Source organism: Cavia porcellus, unplaced genomic scaffold, assembly GCF_034190915.1.
Source record: "Cavia porcellus strain 051 isolate PalLab524CR breed Dunkin Hartley unplaced genomic scaffold, mCavPor4.1 scaffold_7, whole genome shotgun sequence".
Taxonomy (NCBI): domain Eukaryota; kingdom Metazoa; phylum Chordata; class Mammalia; order Rodentia; family Caviidae; genus Cavia; species Cavia porcellus.
This window is the reverse complement of record NW_026947490.1, coordinates 95,252,911-95,271,926: the sequence shown is the minus strand read 5'-3', so window position 1 is coordinate 95,271,926 and position 19,016 is coordinate 95,252,911. Positions and strand designations below refer to the sequence as shown.

At 49.8% G+C, this 19,016-nt stretch overlaps 1 protein-coding gene across 1 annotated transcript in view; it reads left to right on the top strand.

Annotated features, from left to right (window-relative positions):
• The window catches only part of Bend3 (BEN domain containing 3), a 42,428-nt gene extending 27,551 nt beyond the window's left edge, over window positions 1-14,877 (top strand). Inside the window, exon 4 of the mRNA XM_063253954.1 lies at window positions 9,396-14,877. Coding sequence (XP_063110024.1) covers window positions 9,396-11,642 — 2,247 coding nt within the window. The 3' untranslated portion in view covers window positions 11,643-14,877. The remainder of the gene's footprint in view (window positions 1-9,395) is intronic.
• The last annotated feature ends 4,139 nt before the right edge of the window (window positions 14,878-19,016 follow it).

Here is a 19,016-nt window from a genome sequence, read left to right as displayed (position 1 = left end):
GCCAGGCTGGGTTACATAGTATGTTCGAGGCCAGCCTGAACCACGTAAGGAGGCCCTGTCACATCCATTCATTCCAAAGCCAGGTGTGGTAGTGCATGCGTGTAATCCCAGCACTCAGGAAGGCTCAGGCAGAATTCGCCATGAGTTTGAGGTCAGCTTGGACTGCATAGTGAGTCCTAGGCCAGCCTCAACTGCTTAGCGAGATCCTGTCTTCAAAAGAAAGGAAGGAAGAACAACGTTTAGGGAGGTGCTTTCTGTTGCTACTTTTGTGTGCGTGGCCCTGTGAGCAGTGCTTTTCTGTGCCCTGGCACCTTTTCTGTCCGTGCCTCTTCAGCCTTTGTTGGCGTGGACTTGCCCTGAGCGTAACTTCCTGTGAGCCTCAGTACTTGTAGCTGTCGGCTCCTTACTCCCGGTGCAGCTTGGCAGTTCTTCCCTTGTACACAGGACCCGGATCACACAGGCCTGTGCCGCGGCAGCAGTCCCACCGCGATGTGTGATGGGGTGGCAGGAGGGGGCCGGGGGTGGGCGGATCCCCAGCCTCCCATCACAGGCTCCCTCCTCGGGAGACGTCCCTGGGCCTCTGCTCCGGAGCAGCGCGGAGGAACCACACTAAAGATGATAATCAGAGTCACCACCTACTGGATTTTCTTGTGTCTCTTCGTATACCTCCGCTACACCTTCAGGCACCCACCAATCTGCCTGCTCATTTTCTAGGAGAATTCTAAATAAATGGAGTTACAAGTATGGCTTCTTTGGTTAGCATGGCCTCTTTCCTGATACAGTTATTTTGAGATCTCTCATGAGTGCTGTGTGCCTATATACTAGCTCATTTTATTGCTGAGTAGTGTTCGTATTCTGTGTATGAAGGTAATGGTTTGTTTAGGGGTTGTCTCCAATTCTGGGGTGTTACCCGTTGGGTTGCCATGAATGCTCATGTGGAAGCCTTTGTTCACTTGGAGGCTACTAAGGGAGTTGAATACCTAGATCGTACGGCCCAGGAATACTAACTTTTTGAGAAACTGCTGCTAGTTTTCCGATGTGGGTAACTATTCTGTATCCCCAGCAGCAAGGTGGGAGCCTTTGGTTTCCTTTCATTGCCTCCAGTATACAGTATTGTATTTTTATCTTTGCCCTTCCTAGTTTATTTTGAACGTCACTGATGTGCATCTCTTTGTGGTCGTTTTGTTTTGTTTTGTTTTTGAGACAGCTTCCCTGTATAGTGCAGGCTGGCTTTACATTCACAGTGATCTTCCTGCTGCGGCCTCCCAAGTGCTGGGGTTACTGCCACATGCTAATCAGCTTCTTTTTACATGTTATTTCCTTTGTTTATTTTTGTCTTTTGTCTTTTTGAGACCAGGTTACACTACACAGTTCTGGCAAGGTTAAAATCACTTTGTAGTCCAGGCTGACCTCGAATTTAGAGCAATCCTCCTGCCTCAGCCTTGTGAGTGCTGAGATTATAGGCGTGTACCACCATGTCTGGTGAAATCATTAATTGTATGTCATGATTTTAGAGTTCCTTATTTTGGATTCAAGTCTTTGGTCAGATATGACTTGTGAATATTTTCTTCTGTCTGTCATTTTCCAAAGTTGATTTTACAGTTCATTTTAGCTAAAAGGCTGAGAAGAAATCAAAGTGTTTTAATTTAAAAGAGTATTTTGGCCTGGTGTGGTAACACATGGCCATAATCCTAGCACTTGGGAGGCTGAGGCAGGAGGTTCTCCATGAGCATCATCATGAGTTTAAGGCCAGCTAGGGCTGCAAAGTGAGTTTAAGCCCAGCCTGAACTGTATTGTAAAACCTTGTCTCAAAAAGATTAAAAAAAATAAAGAAAAGCAAAGAGCAGCAGACATTTTTAGGTTTGTGAAAGCCCAAAGTAATAATTTCCTTCTGGATCACACTTTTGGTGTTGTGTCTAAAAACCAAAGTCACATGGGACTTACCTTAAATATTCTTTAGAAATATTAGAACTTTAGGTTTTACATTTAAGTTCCTGATTTTTTTTTTCTGGTGCTGGGACCTGAACTCATGACCTCATGCTTGCCAGATGGGTGCTCTGCCGCTAAGCTACGTCTCCAGCACCCATTCGTGATTCATTTTGAGTTAGTTTTGTTTATTTCTTTACTTGTTTTTCCAAATCTGTTTCATTGCAAGGAGAAAAAGAAGAAGAACAACAAAAAACTACAATAAAATTTCAAAACAAGTCAAGGCGGGGGCAACAGTGGTACATACATTGTGCACTGTCGTCCCCAAATCATTCACCCAGAGCCCGTCATCAGTTGGCCGAATAATACCAGCACAAATCTTCTCTTCAGTGAACTCAGAGAAATCATTAGGTCTATCTTAACTATTTTTTATATACATATACAAATACACATACGTATACATATATTTTTTCTTTTAGCTCACGCTGAGGCAGTACAATGTTTACACATATCTTATTTATTTTATTCTGTATGACTTAAAGTTGCATCCATTTACCCATAAAATACTTCATTTTATTCTTTTTATAGCTGAGTATGCTCCATTGTATAAAAATACCACATCTTTTTTATCCATTCCTCAGTTGATGGACTCTTAGGTTGTTTTCAAGACCTGGCTATTACGTGGGTGCTGCTATAAACATGTGTGCACATATATCACTGAGATATGATGTTTTTAATTATTTTGGAAAGATTCCCATAAGGGGAATAGTTGGGTGGAATGGGACCTCCAATCCTAGTTTTTTGATCTCCCCCACTGATTTCCACAGTGGTTGTACCAGTCTGCATTCCCACAACAGCTTTTTTTTTTTGGTCTTTTTCCTTTTTATCAGTACCGGGGATTGAACTCACGACCACACGCTTATGCTGCTGAGCTAAATCCCCAGCTCCTTCAGCAGACTTTTTTTTTTTTTTTTTTTTTTTTTTTGTCTTTTTGAGACAAGGTCTCTCTGTGCAGTTCAGGCTGGTCTTGAGCTCATAATGATTCTCTTGCCTCAGCCTCCCGAGTGCTGGGATTACAGGCATGAGCCACAAACCCCCGCTCTTCCAGTAGATTTAATGTTTGTGTTTTAATATAAGGTCTTTGATCCATTCTGATTTTAGCTTAATACATGGTGAAAGATATAGGTCTAGTTTTAATCTTTGACATGTGCAGAGCCAGTTTTTCCAGCATCATATATTAAAGGGCTGACTTTCTTCCAGTGGATGTGTTTGGCACCTTTGTCAAAGATAGGTGGCTTAGTATGTCTGCAGTTGTTTCTGCATCTTCTGATATATTCCATTGATTTTTGGGTCTGGTTTTTTTTGCCAGTACTACACTGTTTTTATCACAGTAGTTTTATAGTATAACTTCAAGTCAGGAATTGTGATGTTCCTTGTCTTGTCTTTGTTGCCAAGGATCGCCTTGCTATGCTAGGTCTCTTTGGGTTCCAGATGAATTTTAGGATTGTTTTCTCTAATTCTGTGAGATATGCTATTGGGATTTTGATGGGGATTGCATTGAATCTGTGTAACAGTTTTGTAAGTGTGGCCTCTCTCTCTCTCTCCCTCTCCCTCTCCCTCTCTCTCTTTCTCTCTTGTGATTTTTTTTTTTTGGAGACAGGATCTCCCTATGTAGTTTGGGCATGCCTGGAGCTTACTTTGTAGCCCAGGTTTGTCTCAAATTTGCAGTGATCCTCCTGCCTCAGTCTCCTGGATGCTAGGATTATAGGCATGAGCCACCATGCCCAGATCTCCATTTCTAATGTCCTCTTTAGTCTCCTTTTTTAGAATACTGTAGTTTTCAGCGTACAGGTCTTTCACATCCTTTATTAGATTGATTTCTTGGTATTTTGTCTTTTTGGATGCTATTGTAAAGGAAAGCTATTGATTTTTGAGCACTGACTTTGTAACCAGCATTGTTACTGAATTTGCTTATTTAATGTAGAAGTCTTTTTGAGACAGAAACTTGGCACGGTTCAGGCGGGCCTTAAGCTCACTGTGTAGCCCAGGCTGGTCTCAAATTTGCAATGATCTCCTGCCTCAGCTTCTCGAATGTTGGGATTACAGGAGTGTACCACCACGCCTGGAAAATCTAGTAGTCTTTTGGTTGAGTTTTTTGGGTCTCCTAAGTAAAGTATCGTGTCATCTGCAAATAACAATAGTTTAACGTGTTCTTTTCCTATCTTTGTTCCTTTTATTTCTTTATTTTGTCCAATTGCTCCAGCTAAAGTTTCTAGGACTGTGTTGAAGAAGAGTGGAGGCAGTGGTCATCCTGTCTTGTTCCTCATTTTAGGCTGAAAGATTTCAGCTTTTTCCCATTTACTGTGATGTTGGCTGTTGGTTTCTGAGAGATGGCTTTTATCAGATTGAGATAAAGACCATCTATTCCATTTTTTTGTAGGTTTTCTTTTTTTTTTTTATCAAGAATAGGTGCAGGTCTTTGTCAAAAGCGTTTTTTACATCTATTGAGATGATCATAGGATTTTTGTCCTTGGCTCTGTTAATATGGTGTATTACATTTATGGGTTTATGTATGCTGAACCACCCCTGCATCCCTCGGATGAATCCCACTTGATTATGGTGTAGAATCTGCTTGATGATTAGCTGCAGTCTGTTTGCCAGTATCTTACTGAGGATTTTTGCGTCAGTGTTCATTAGGGAGACTGGACTGTAGTTCTGTTTCTTAGTTGGGTCCTTCTCTGGTTTTAGAATGAGAGTAATGCTTGCTTCCAGGGGTGAATTTGGGAGGACTGCTTCCCTTTCAGTTTCATTAAGAGTTTGTGAAGTAGTGGTGTTAGGTCATCTCTAAATTTCTTGAGAATTCAACAGTGAAAGCATCAGGGCCTGGGTTTTCTTTCTTGATAGGTTTTTAATTACATCTTCAATTTCATTTATTGATATTGGGTTATTTAGCATTTTTATATCTTCTTGATTCAGCTTTGGTAATTCATATTTATCTAGGAACCTGTCCATTTCTTCTATGTTTTCCATCTTATTAGAATACAAGTTTTCAAAGTGAGTATGGATGGTTTCTGGATTTCCACAGGGCTGTTGTGATTTCATCCTGTTCATGCCTGAGTGCGCGGACTTGACTCTCTTCTTTCCGTGTGTTGATAAGGTTGGTTGACAGTTTGTCAGTTTGATTTAATCTTTCAAAGAACCAACTTTTTGATTCATTGATTCTTTGTATTTTTTTTTAGTCTCCAGTGTGTTAATTTCTGCTCTGATCTTCATATTTTCCTCCCCTGTACAAGCTTTGGGCCTAGCCTGCTCTTTTTTTTCTAGAAGTTTGAGGTTCAGCATTAAGTTGTTTATATGTGCTTGTCCTGTGTTCTGGAAATCGGTATTCACTACTATAAATTTCCCTTTTTTTAATTTTAATTTTTTGGTACCAGGGATCAAACTCATGACCATGTGCTTGCCAGGCAGGCTCTTACGCTGCTGAGCTAAATATCTGGCCCTCAGGTGCCCTCTTAAGACTGCTTTCATGGTGTCCCACAAGTTCTGGTGTGTTGTATTGTCATTAACATTTAACTGTAAAAGCTGTCCAAGTTTTTTTTTTATTTCATCTGTGACCCGTTCGGTGTTCAGTGGGGTACTATTTAATTTCCATGTTTTTATGAAGTTCTTGTGATTTCCTTTGGCATAGATCTCTCATTTCATTGCAGTGTGGTCTGATAGTATGCATGGCATAATTTCAGTTCCTTTACATTTATTTAAGCATGTTCTGTGATCCAGCATGTGGTCTGTTTTGGAGAATGTCCCATGTGCAGAGGTGAGGAATTTGTATTCTGATGTTGTGGGGATAGAACATTCTAATAGGTATCTAGTAGGTCCATTTGTTCAAAAGTTTGATTTAGTTCTAATAATTCATTACTGATTTTTTTGTCTAGTCGGTCTCTTTCTGTGACTGTGGTTTGAGTTTTCCTAATAACAATAGTAGTAGGACTCACTGGATTTTTCATGTCCGTTAGTAATTGTTTTATATAGCTGAGCGCACTGGTATTTGTTGCGTATGTATTTATGATCATTAGCTCTTCTTGGATTGCTCCCTTTAGGAGGGTGTGACGTCTTTATCTCTCTTAATCAGTCTGGGCTTAAAATTCACTTTGTCTGCAAATAGAATAGCTACCCCTGCTTTTTTCTGGGATCCTGTTGCATCGAGTATTGTTTTCTGTCCTTTGACGCTCAGTCTATGAACTCCTTATTGAATTAAATGTGTTTCTAGTATGCAGCACGTCATTAGATCTTGCATCTAGATCCACTCTGCCAGTCTGTGTCTTTTGATGGTTAAAACTGACATGTACTGACTGATCCTTGTTGTGTTATTTTCCTGTTGTTGGCTCCCTCCTTTTTCCCCCACCTCCCTCTGATTGCCTTCCCCAGTGTATTTCTTTTGTTGGGGTTCACCGAGCTGTAGTCCTTATTATCTCTTTCTAGAATGTCCTTTGGAACATTTTGGAGTGCTGGTTTGGTGGTCATAAATGTCCTCAGATGTTCTTTGTCATGGAAGCATCTTACTTTTCCATCAATTTTAAAAGATAGTTTTGTGGGATACATCAGTCTAGGTTGAAAGTTGTTTTCTTTTAGAGCTTGGAGTGAAGTACTCCAGGCTCTGAAAGAGTGCGTGGCTTGGAGTGGAGAACTTCACTCCAAGCTCTCCTTGAGGAGAGTTTGTGCTGATTAGACAGCTGTGATTCTGATGGGCTTTCCTTTAAAAGATTTGTTTCTTAGATTCTCTAACAGCTTTTAGGATTCTATGCTTGTGTATGTTATGTCAGGCTGTAGATTTTTTTTTTTTTGATCATTGCTAATTGGGGTTTTATATGCCTCACTTACTTGTACATCAAATTCTTTTTCTGTACCAGGAAAGTTTTCTGTCATGATGTCTGTGAACATTTTTTTGGCATTTGTAGTGTCTCCTGCTTGTTTAGTGACTGCAAAATAGATAGATGTCTCATGGTCCCTTGCTAGTTTTGAGAAATCTTCATTTTCCTGATGGTTACTATGAGCCTGCCTTTGTATCTGAGATCCTGTCCTTACGTTGGCCTAATCTGCTTTGAATACTTTCCATGGAGTGTGTATTCTCCAGGGTGCCTGCTTGAATCTGCTTTATGGAGTGCATTTGTCTCCTCCATAATTTCCTGAAGCTCATCTATTGTTTGGTCTGTGTCTGCTCTAACGTCGCTAAGCATGGTGTGTGGTGGTCTCTGGAGCTATCTGAGAGGTTATTTCTGATTTCATTTTTCCAGCTCCGCATTCCACTGCTCTCTCGTTACTCTTGGCAGGGACCTGGTGGGGCTCCCGACGTCTGACCTCAGTGCTCCCTGGTTCGCCTTCGGGGGGCTGCTGTCTGGGGCTGCATCTTGTTTGTCTTCCCTCATCCCTTAATTAATTCCTGAGGTGATGATTACTTCTCTGAGGTGTCTTCCAGGTGTGGCTGGTTCTGGGTTTTGAGTCTGTTGGAAGATCTTACCTCTTCAGTTCCTTGGAGATGAGAAGTTGTTGCTCGTTTGGCCCAGGCCCTGGTTCTTTGGTACTGTGCCACTGCATTTTCTGTGACCCTTAGTTAATCTCAGTCATGGAATACCAGGACCAACAGCTGTTTAGAACGTTATGTCACTTTTGGGAATAGTGGTACCAGTAGCCCAAACACAGCCTAGGAGACAGCAGACTGAGCTAACCCTTAGTCTAAGGCTTTTAACCATATGAACGAGATTTGTGATTATATAACAAATGTAGAACCAGATAATTATATGCATTATGTAAGTCTGTAATGTGTCCCCCCACCCCCTGCTTAAAATTTAAAATGGATTAAGGAGGAAATAGAGAAATGGAAGAAGAGAAAGAAATTAGAAGTGAGGTTGGAAGACCAAGGGGGTTCACACCAGCGTGGGGAACCTGGTGCAGGCTCATCTGCCTCACCGCAGGCCAAGCAGTTTCCATGGTTCTGTGCCCAGCCGGAGGCTGCTGGAGGGAGCCCACAGCAGTCCTGGGCGTAGCCAGCCGGTCTCCCAGCTCCTGGCTCTCTCCCGGAGGAGGACCCCGTGCTCTGCGCTCAGGGGCAGCCAGCGCAGTTCTCCAGGTGCACCGCTCCCCTGCTGAGTCTCTCTGCAGAGACCTCCAGGGGTGCAGCTGTCCTGTCACTGTGTCCCAGGGTCAGACAGCTCCTCCCAGGCATTGAGTCCCCCTGGGGAGGTGCTGCTGCCTGCCTCCTCCTTTGTTGAAGTGTTTCTCTGTGCTCTCTCCGGGTTTTGATTCACACTGAAGAGTCACCCTGGGAGGCCTCTTCCTTCTTTCTTGTCTTTCTCATGAAGGAGATTCCAGTATTCCCTTTTATAGGGATTTCCAGTCCCTCAGAATCTTGTATGGAGAATACCATCTGTTCTCCACTGAGTTCACCAGAACCTTTGTCTTACATGTAGAGACAAGCAAATCTCTTAACACCTGGAGCTTGACTTGAGGTAACAACCCCTGAGGGAACCGTGAGAACTCTGGGTTACCAAATGGTGGGGGGCTTGGCCTCAGGTCTGGGACAAGGTCTCACTTTGTAGGCTGGCCTTGCGCTGATTTTGTAGGTCATGGTGGCCTGAACTCTTGGGATCCTGCTGGTCAGCCTCCCAAGTGCAGTGTGCACCACCACGCCCAGCTCAGGCTGGGATTTGGGAAGGGAACCGAGAGCTTGTGCTGAGAGCAGCCCTGTGGACGTGCCTCCCCGGGGCAGCTGAGAAAAGCGTCCCGGCACCCCTCGGGGTCGAGCTTCCCTCTCACCAACCCCTGGGTGAAGGAGGCCAGCGAGTTTGGAGCAAGCACTTCCAGAAATACAGGAGAGTAAGCGCTTTAGGACAGAGCTTCCTCTTCTGGAATTCTAGCTGCAGAGGTGGCTGGACCTCTGTGAAGGGGACTGAGAGGGGGGATCCGTGGCATCCACAGTTGCACGGTGTCTGGAAGGTTCGGATTCAGGATCAGCATGACTCAGGCAGCAGTTAAGCTGGCAGCAGACTGCCACTGTTTAGAATCTGTGCCTACCTCTGTCCATTGAAAGAGGTCCTCCCCAGAGAGATCGGTTGTCCCAGAGGCAGCAGGTGTGAATGAACACGGCTGCCTTTGGGAGCCACCCCTGGCGGGAGTCAGTGTTCCTGTGTCTGAGTAGGTGAGTTGGACAGGCAAGGTGACCTCCCTTGTGACTGGGCGGCCACAGGGGCGTGCACCTGGCTTCGCCAATGTCTGTGCTGTGCCTTCTGTTGGGCACAGCAGGTGCACAGCTCTCCTGCATCCAGGCTGAGTCTGTCTCAGAGTTGGGGGCGGAGCAGGCTGGTGTTGCTCTCCGCACAGGCTGGGTGGTCTGGGGGAGGGAAGGCTGCCGTGGCTCCCATGGGTGCCCTGACCTGGAGCATGTAACCATCAGGGAAACGCTTTCTGTTTTTCAGGCACTGCTGGCAGGCATGCGGAACCGGGAGAACAGCTCGCCCTGCCAGGGCAATGGAGAGGCGGCCGGCAGGGGCAGGAGTGTGGGCTCCGCTTGGCTGGGCGAGGAGGAGCCCTGCAACGACACGGCCACTGCTTCCTACAAGAAGCCTCTGTACGGCATCTCCCACAAGATCATGGAGAAGAAGAACCCGCCCGCCGGGGACCTGCTCAGCACCTACGAGGTCTTCGAGAAGCCAAACCCCAGCAACAGCCCCTCCCCGCTGCGCCTGCTGAGCGAAACTCAGAAGCGAGACTGCGGCAGCACCGGGGCGGCCAGCGACGGTGACCCCAACATCTACTTCCTGATCCAGAAGATGTTCTACATGCTGAACACACTCACGTCCAACATGTCCCAGCTGCACAGCAAGGTGGACCTGCTCTCCCTGGAAGTGAGCCGCATCAAGAAGCAGGTGAGCCCCTCTGAGCTGGTGGCCAAGTTCCAGCCGCCGCCCGAGTACCAGCTGACCGCCGCGGAGCTCAAGCAGATCGTGGACCAGAGCATGTCCGGCGGCGACCTGGCTTGCCGGCTGCTGGTGCAGCTCTTCCCCGAGCTCTTCAGCGATGTGGACTTCTCCCGGGGCTGCAGCGCCTGTGGCTTCGCTGCCAAGCGGAAGCTGGAGTCGCTGCACCTGCAGCTCATCCGCAACTACGTGGAGGTCTACTACCCCTCCGTGAAGGACACCACGGTGTGGCAGGCCGAGTGCTTGCCGCAGCTCAATGACTTCTTCAGCCGCTTCTGGGCCCAGCGGGAGATGGAGGACAGCCAGCCCGGGGGCCAGGTCCCCAGCTTTTTTGAAGCTGAGCAAGTGGATGCCAGCCACTTCTTGGACAAGAAGGACCAGGAGGAGGCCTTGTCTCTGGACCGGAGCAGCACCATTGCCTCCGACCATGTCGTGGACACGCAGGACCTCACTGAGTTCCTGGACGAAGCCTCATCGCCGGGCGAGTTTGCCGTCTTCCTCCTCCACCGGCTCTTCCCCGAGCTCTTTGACCACCGGAAGCTGGGCGAGCAGTACAGCTGCTACGGCGATGGCGGCAAGCAGGAGCTGGACCCGCAGCGGCTGCAGATCATCCGCAACTACACGGAGATCTACTTCCCCGACATGCAGGAGGAGGACGCCTGGCTGCAGCAGTGCGTCCAGCGCCTGAACGATGAGCTGGAGGGCCTGGGGCTGGAAGCGGGCAGCGAGGGGGAGCCCCCGCGGGACGACTGTTACGACTCCTCCAGCCTCCCGGATGACATCTCCGTGGTCAAGGTGGAGGACAGCTTCGAGGGGGAGCGGCCCGGCCGGCGCTCCAAGAAGATCTGGCTGGTGCCCATCGACTTCGACAAGCTGGAGATCCCGCAGCCGGACTTCGAGGTGCCGGGGGCCGACTGCCTGCTCAGCAGGGAGCAGCTGCGCAGCATCTACGAGAGCAGCCTGTCCATCGGCAACTTCGCCTCCCGCCTGCTGGTGCACCTGTTCCCCGAGCTCTTCACCCACGAGAACCTGAGGAAGCAGTACAACTGCAGCGGCTCCCTGGGCAAGAAGCAGCTGGACCCGGCTCGCATCAGGCTGATCCGCCACTACGTGCAGCTGCTCTACCCCCGGGCCAAGAACGACCGCGTGTGGACGCTGGAGTTCGTGGGCAAGCTGGACGAGCGCTGCAGGCGCCGGGACACCGAGCAGCGCCGTTCCTACCAGCAGCAGCGCAAGGTGCACGTTCCGGGCCCCGAGTGCAGGGACGCGGCGAGCTATGCCATCAACGCCGAGAGGTTCCGAGAGGAGTACGAGGGGCCCCCGTTGCCCCCGGAAAGAAGCAGCAAGGACTTCTGCAAGATCCCCCTGGACGAGCTGGTGGTGCCCTCGCCCGACTTCCCGGTGCCTTCTCCCTACCTGCTGTCCGACAAGGAGGTGCGTGAGATCGTGCAGCAGAGCCTGTCCGTGGGCAACTTCGCCGCCCGGCTGCTGGTCCGGCTCTTCCCCGAACTCTTCACCGCCGAGAACCTGCGGCTGCAGTACAACCACTCGGGGGCCTGTAACAAGAAGCAGCTGGACCCGACCCGGCTGAGGCTCATCCGGCACTACGTGGAGGCCGTGTACCCGGTGGAGAAGATGGAGGAGGTGTGGCACTATGAATGTATCCCCAGCATCGACGAGCGGTGTCGCCGCCCCAACAGGAAAAAGTGCGACATCCTCAAGAAGGCCAAGAAGGTGGAGAAGTGATGGCCCGTGGGACCCCCAAAGCCTGAGTGCTGGGCTCCCCTGGGCTGAGCGGTGCCGTGGAGCACGCGTGTGGCACCCACAGGCAGGCACCTTATGTCCACGGGGAGTGGCCTCTACCTTTGCACAGATAAACACCCACCCGACCACGAGAAAGGAGCCTTGGATTTGATTTCTCGTCCTCGTGACTTTCCTGTGCTCCCCGAGGCGGCTGCTGGAGGCGGGGACGCCTGAGCCAGCAGAGGGCCTGGAGGAGCGGGGTCCGCCCCAGTGCAGCCTCCGCAGCCCAGGCTCAGCACCCAGCAGCCCTCCCCTCACACGTTCCCAGCTCCCATTTTACCCCGCCCTTTTTGTAATTAAACTGAAATCCTTTTTAAAAGCAAAAATCATTGGGCTCTTTCAGGGCCATTTTACTTAGGAAAACAAAATCTTTTTAAGTGTGTGAGATGAAGAAGTACTGTACGATGAGCTAGGTGCTGGGATTTTTAAAGCTGATTTCAGATTTATGAATTTTGTAGAAGTGCCGTGTGCGTTTGTGGTGGGTAATCAGCACCGGGCGGCACAGAGACTGAGTCCCTGACCCGATCTTTGACATTTGGTTCTGGAAGACTCAGGCACCCTCGTGCGGGGGTAGGGCGGGGCGGGATGGGGCTGGACGGGCTCGCGCTGACCGCGCTGCCTTGGCGGTGCGGGGCAGTGCGGGGCCGCTGCCGCCCCTCTGTCGGCGAGAACACTGGATGATGATGACATGAATGTAGACGGACTGGGCTCAGGTGTTCACGGTGTCTTCGGGGAGCTGTGTCCTTCGGCGCCGTCCCTCTCCCCGCCTGGGTGCTGGCTGGAAGGGCAGCCAGGCTCCCTGGAGAGCGGTGCGAGTGGGCATGTGGCTTGGTGTTTGACTTAGGGGTGGGCCCCTCCGGGCGCACTGAGAACTGTTTGTTTTCCGTGTGGGTAGTGTGTGAAATCCGGGTCTGGGTTCTGTGGTGACTCCCCAGACCTGTGTCCACCCTCCCACCCAGGACATCCTGGTTCCTGGGCAGGCAGGCGTGGGCCCGCCCTCCTAGGAACACCTGGTTTTGGAAGGACACTGGTCATCTCAGATGACCCACTGGGTGTCCTTCCCAGGCCCACTCAGCTTTCTCCTCAGACCCCTGGAAGCTTCCACTGTGCTGCCCTGGCTCGCTCCTGCTCTGACCCATACATCTCTTCCTCCCCACCGACTGGGCAGGTGGGCCTGCTGCAAGCCAGTGGCTCGCTCTGGACACCCCACGACAGGCTGTGTCCTAAAAGACAGTTTCTCCCTGTGGGGTCCTCATGCTCCAGGGGAAAGGAAACAGTTACCCGAGTTGAATCTTGCCAGAGACCCTAGAAACAACTGAATCAAACCAGGTAGTCATCAAACCCTTGTGGGACATTACAGATTTAATAATGTAATGATTTAATATTTTGCTACCCTAAAATGCAGAAATAGAAACAATCTGAATTTCCTTCATATAATTAAGAATGTTAGTTCCTGTGACTGTTACAATTTTGCTTGCAGGCAGTGGGCATTTATATGTGTAAAACAGAACTTTGAGCAGTAAAGTTGCTGTTTTAAGTCCTGACAGATTATTTCTGCAGAACTTCAGACCTGTGTGTCTGAAATTGAGGCAGGGACCCAGTTAGTCCCTGTCACACTCCCACACATGGGACACACACAAGAAGCTTAAGCGAGAGGAGGCTACATGAATAACAAGTTCTTTTGTGCCTGAATAGAAGGGACTAGAGCAGCCAGGAGCCCCACTTTCCCCCCTCCTTTAGGCTTTCGCCTTGCCTTAGTTCCCCTAGTGCACGCGTGCGTGCCTGCCTACACACACACACACACACACACACACACACACACACACACACACACCCTACCCAAAGATGGCCGTGGCGTGCTGCGCTTGGCCCTGCTAGTTGGGGGTATGGAATTTGTTCTGGTCTCTAGGATGCATCCAAGAGGATTTCAAGCCATGTGACAGTTACCCTGCTTTCTAGAGAGTGGAATGTGACCCTGCAACTTTAGAAGCACAATCACTTAATTTTTAAAAAATTTCTTGCCTATTCACATTAGGGAAATCAACAGAGACTCAGAGTACATCTCTTTACAAACTAGAGCATGTTAAAGTTTAGAGACTGCGTTTCGGTGGTTTCCTTCACACTGTCCTTGTGTAGGGCGTCTCCCCGAACCTGTGATCCTTGCAGCGAAGAGGGGTGGCCTACTCCAGGAGCTGTTTCCGGTCCCCGGACTGTGTTCTGTCTGCGGGGGGCGCTCACCTCACCGTGACACAGGCGGTTTTTACAAGAAGCAATAGAAGTACAAAAACGCTTATTTTTTCATGATCTGACGTGCTCCTTAAAAGCTGCTCCTCTTCTCCATCCAGATTCCTCTGTTGTACTGTAGTGTTTTTGGACTTTTTCTTTTGCCTTCTATCCCAAGTACTAAAGAATTAGCACAGACACGTTCTGAGGTTAAGCACAGTAGTCACGTAGGTGTAGTGGTCATGGTTTTCTGTTAGTAAGGTGTTAAAGAATGTATGAGGATAGTCTTGAATGTACTGTGTTCGAGTCCTGCTTTAGTTCTCGTGTCCGTGTCCACATGACGACAAACATTGACAGGGAGTAGGTGTCCGTTGTCGGGATGCTAGCGTGCCCTTCCCCTGCGGTCTTGACCCTGAATGTTCGTTTCTCTTTTAGTTGGGGGTGGGGCTGTCTGCGGCAGTCACCAACCAACTGTGGGATCTGCTCCGTGGCGATGGCTCGGCTTTGGCGGGTGGGAGTGAGGGCCCGAGCCCGCTGTGGCAAGCCCCACAGAGCTCTGCGCCCACCCAGTGGGCAGGGGCTGTGCGGCTCCTGTGTGGCCGTGTAGGTCCTCGGGCGCCCGGGGACCACCACTGCTCTTTAGAAATAGCTGCCTCGCCTCGGGTAGATCCAGCCTTAATGTTTTTCTGACATCCTAGAAGGAGCAGACCCTGCACAAAGCGGATATCAGAGTTCACACTGTGAGGAGACAAGATGATGCGAATAGTTTTACCAAAGATAATGAATTGTCGAATACTGTCTGGATTTTACCATTGATCTGAGTGCATCCTTAGAAAACTGAATGTAATGAAAACCCAGGACATTTTTGCAAATTGTATGCTGTCTAGCAACTTTGTGTGAATTTTTATACAAGCACTGTTTTATGAGTTATATAAAATGTTATAAAAATAGAAAACCTGTGGTCTCCTAACATCTTATTTCCTTAGGGCACTGTCTCAGAACAGCCTGGGTCTGCCTGTGATGTGGCTCCTCCCCTCTCCCAGGGGAGAAGGAAATGTGCCAGGGTTTAATGTCTCCCTCCCTGCTCTTGGCATTGTGTGCTGTCTGAGGGGTTCTGGTGTTTGGTGGTAGCTGAGTGACCCAGAGGTCACAGAAACCCCACTGCCAAGCCTGTTCAGTGCTTCCTGGACACAGTGGGACACTGCCTGCGTCTTGCTGAGCATCCCGGTCCAGTGCCGGGCCAGCTCCGCTCCACACGCCGCCTCACCTGTGGGCTGACTCCGCTCCACTCTGCCCCAGTGCAACGTCGCTCCTCAGAGCCAGCAAAAAGATGCAGCCTTCCCCTCACCCTTTCCTTTGGCCTGTTGTATATTAGTAACCTTAAATGGCATTTCCTAGTTAAAATAACAACGTTGCCAGCTGTCAGGGAAAGTTTTTGGCGCAGGGATCACAAGCTACGGCTCACGCTCCTGGATGGGAACATTTTTCATACGGCGTCTGCTGATTTCCGGTGTTTTGTTTTGGAGCTGGAGACTGAACCCAAGGCCTCATGTGCTCTGCTGCTGAGCTGCGCACACCCCCGGCTCCCTATTTCTGATTTGCAGCCCTAAGAGCTGTGCTGTGTGGCCTTGCCTGGCAGGTCATCCCTATCGAGCGCTGGAGACTCCGATGCTAAGTCCACCAGCTGTTTAAGCAAGAATTGAAGGAAAGCTCGATTCTTTTTTGTGTGTTAAAGGTTAGATTGATTTTGTAGGCCTCTCTGGTTGTGGGTGTCTTTGTTTTCTATGAGAAAAGTCTACAGGGTATTTCGGTGTGTGAGTGCATAGTTTCACAAGCTCTGCCTCTAAGCACCACCAGCTGTGACCACTGCACCAGGGAGAGGCCGTGGGCTCCTGGGGGCGTGGGGGAGAGCTGACGTCCTTGGCTGCTGGTGAGGCGCGGAGGGAAGGGAGCGTCCCTGGCCTGCCGGTTGAGGTCATGCTAACAGTGTGATATAACAGGAGCTCCCAGAGCTGGACCTGAAGGATGCATTGTGGTCCTTCACACAGCCCTGGAGGTAAGTGCTGTAAGTGTGCCCAGCTAACGGGCCAGGAGTGGAGGCCTGCCTGGTGTACGTACTGTCACCTAGCTGCCCAGAAAACAGTGCCATGGCATGTTCCGGCGGGAAGGAAGAAGTAGGCCTCTTGTTCAGCTGCACATACCTGGTAAATGGTGCCAGGCTGTGAACCTGTTTGTCTGTTTCCACCACACCAACATCATTTTAGGAGCTAACCACCACTGAGCCACAACACACAACTATTGGAATCCAGAAATAGAGTGGTGGCCTCTGACCATGTCCTCAAGCCCCTGCTCGTCTGATCCTCGTATGCGTGTGCTGGCTTTAGAATTGCAGTGTGACATTGTAGTGCCTGTGGCCAAACGTGTTCTGTAATGGTCACGTTTTGAGATGGCACTGGGTGCTGTAGCTGGGATGGGCCCTCTGGGGGCAGAGCGACACTGGGCTGGCTGAGGGCGGAGAAGCTGGATCCCTAGGAGGCCTTGCGGTGGGACTTGTAGGGCAGAATTGGTTCCAGCTGAGGCCCAGCCAGCTGGCCATGGTCCAGGACTTCCTTAGGGAAGCAGTGACCAACTGCAGGGTGGCTCCTTTGGCCACGGGCTGTGCTCCAGAAGGGTTGCAGAGGTGTGGGTAAGATACCACCGATACCCACTCACTGCAGGATGAGTGTTTCGAGGGTTTCCTGCCTTAGAGCCCAGGCACTTGTTAAACACTGCTGAAGGTCTGAGCTGAAATAAGTGGTTTCCTTCCATGTTCGTATGAAACTGACTGCCCAAGCAAGCATGTGGTGTACACCTGTAATCTTAGCACTCAGGAGGCTGAGGCAGGAGGCTTGCTGAGAGATGGAAGCAAGCCTGGGCTCTATAGGGAGCAGTAAAATAAAGGGCCAGGAGTGTAGCCTGTAGCTCAGCGTAGACAACATTTGCATAGGATGCCCATGGCCCTGAAATGAATCTATAGTACTGGGGAAGAAGAGGAATGCATGGAGGTTTAAAGACACTGGGTTGATGCAGAGGCATTTTGTAGAATATTTCTGCAGGTGGAGACTGTCATTGGTTTTATTAAGGAGTATGAATCAGCAGGCTGAGACAGGAGGATCACTATGAGTTTGAGGCCAGCAAAAAGCAAAGAAACCAATTCATTCTCCAAAATAGACTGTGTTCCAGCCCACACGTTGTCCTTGACAGATAGAGACCTCGCAGCACTAGGGCGCCTCTTCCAGGAGGTCTGCCTGTGGCCGCTGTGGATTCAGACGTGACTGCAGCTCCTTACAAGTCTCAGTTCCAATCCTAGCTCCTATTTCTAAGCACCAGAATGGGTCAGGGAGGTGCTCAGTACTCAGTACATTGTCCCATTAAATCCTCACAGAAACCCACGCGACTGTAGGAAACCCTGCTTCCGGAGGCTTGCTAATGGCCAGGGTCACATCACTGACAGAAATGGGGTTCTCGTGGCCGGGCTGACGCCAGAGTCTGGGCTCTGGACCCCTCTGGGCTCTTGCACAGCTCTGCAAAGCGTCTGTCTCACTGCCCTTTGGTCGCTGGGGTTCCCGTCGGGGTTCCTAGAGAGGCGTCTGGAGCCATCCTCTGGGTGTGACTCAGGGTGGAATGCCCGTCTGTCTGTCTGTCCGCCCTCCCTTCCCCCTCTTGCCCTCCCCCCTTCTCTCCTCCCCTTGCCCTTCCTGTCTCTGTCCGTCTCTTTCAGTTCAGTGATCTTAATTGGTTTTATTTTCATCTCCAGAATCTGCAACACTTCACTGCATAAAACAGTAACATGTTGCAGTCAGTGGAGCAGAGTTCAGTTTTACAGACAGAAAAAGGCTGAAAAGAGGGGTAACCAGGGCGAATAGAATTGGGGACTGCGGGAAGAACCTTCTCTGCCCCCTAAGGGAGACTCCTTCATCCCACAGATCCACGTGGAGGCCGCCTACCCACTGGGCGCTGCCCTCTAATCAGTCCCAACCTCAAGAGCTGGTGGCCAGGAAGCTCCCTGGAGCTTGGGGAGGATGCCACTCCGACCTGGCATCTTTTGCCCGAAGCTGACTTCCAAGATACATTTGGCTCCAACCGACTGGGGGCTGCGGCTCCTCCCGACTGAGACCCCAGCAGGTGGATGCAGCCAGGCTCTGGCTTGAGGTGCACTGGGGGACTTCCTGACTCCTTTCCAGGCCGAAACACAGCTGCTGAGTGCCTTTCTGCAGGATGTGACGGTCCTTGTCCCGAGAGCCTAAGGTTTGCGCCATTCTGACACAAGGTATTGGATGCTCACCTCCTTTCCGGTTTTGACAGATGGAATCTTAGCATAGGCACAAAGAGGCCAATGTCCGGTTGTGTAGTGAGGGGAGGTAACCGATCGGCCTGCTCAGACTCAGAGTTACCCTAAAACTTCAGCCTCACCTTCGATCTCTCTCAGAATTGTTAGTTAAGGACTTTCGGTATAATCCTAAAGAAATTTTCTATGTGCTCTCTAAAGGAAGTGTAACCTAACTCCAGAGATGACTTTGTGCATTTTGTGGTACAGATGACTGAACACACAGCCTTTGCACTGACTGAGCAGCCTTTTCATTTGAGGTTGCTCAGGCTGGACTCAAAACTTGTGACCGTCCCAGAGTGCTGAATCACAGGCCTGTGCCACCACACCCTGACCTCCACCTGCCAGAGCCCGTCTTGGGCAGCCGGGGTTCAGTCTTCACCTGCCCACCCTGGGAAGGCTGGGCGCAGAGAATGGAGTCCTGGGAGTGAAGGTCCTCCCATGCAGCTCACATCCCCATTGTGGGATCTCAAAATGCAACTGGACCTGGGGCCGCAGGACCACCTGCTTTTGAGGGATTTACCTGCCTGCTAGCAATAATGATCAGTGAGACCCTTATACAAACAAGGCTAGCAAGCAAGTCTTGAGAGGGACAGTAAAGTGGCCATGTTGGGACACTAAAGCTGATTTCAGAGGCTTTTCAGCAATCTCAAACAATAGATTGGGCAGTTGGATTTGTCAAAAGGCAAGTTGGGAGGGCTTCCGTGTATAATGAAGAACTTAGGAAG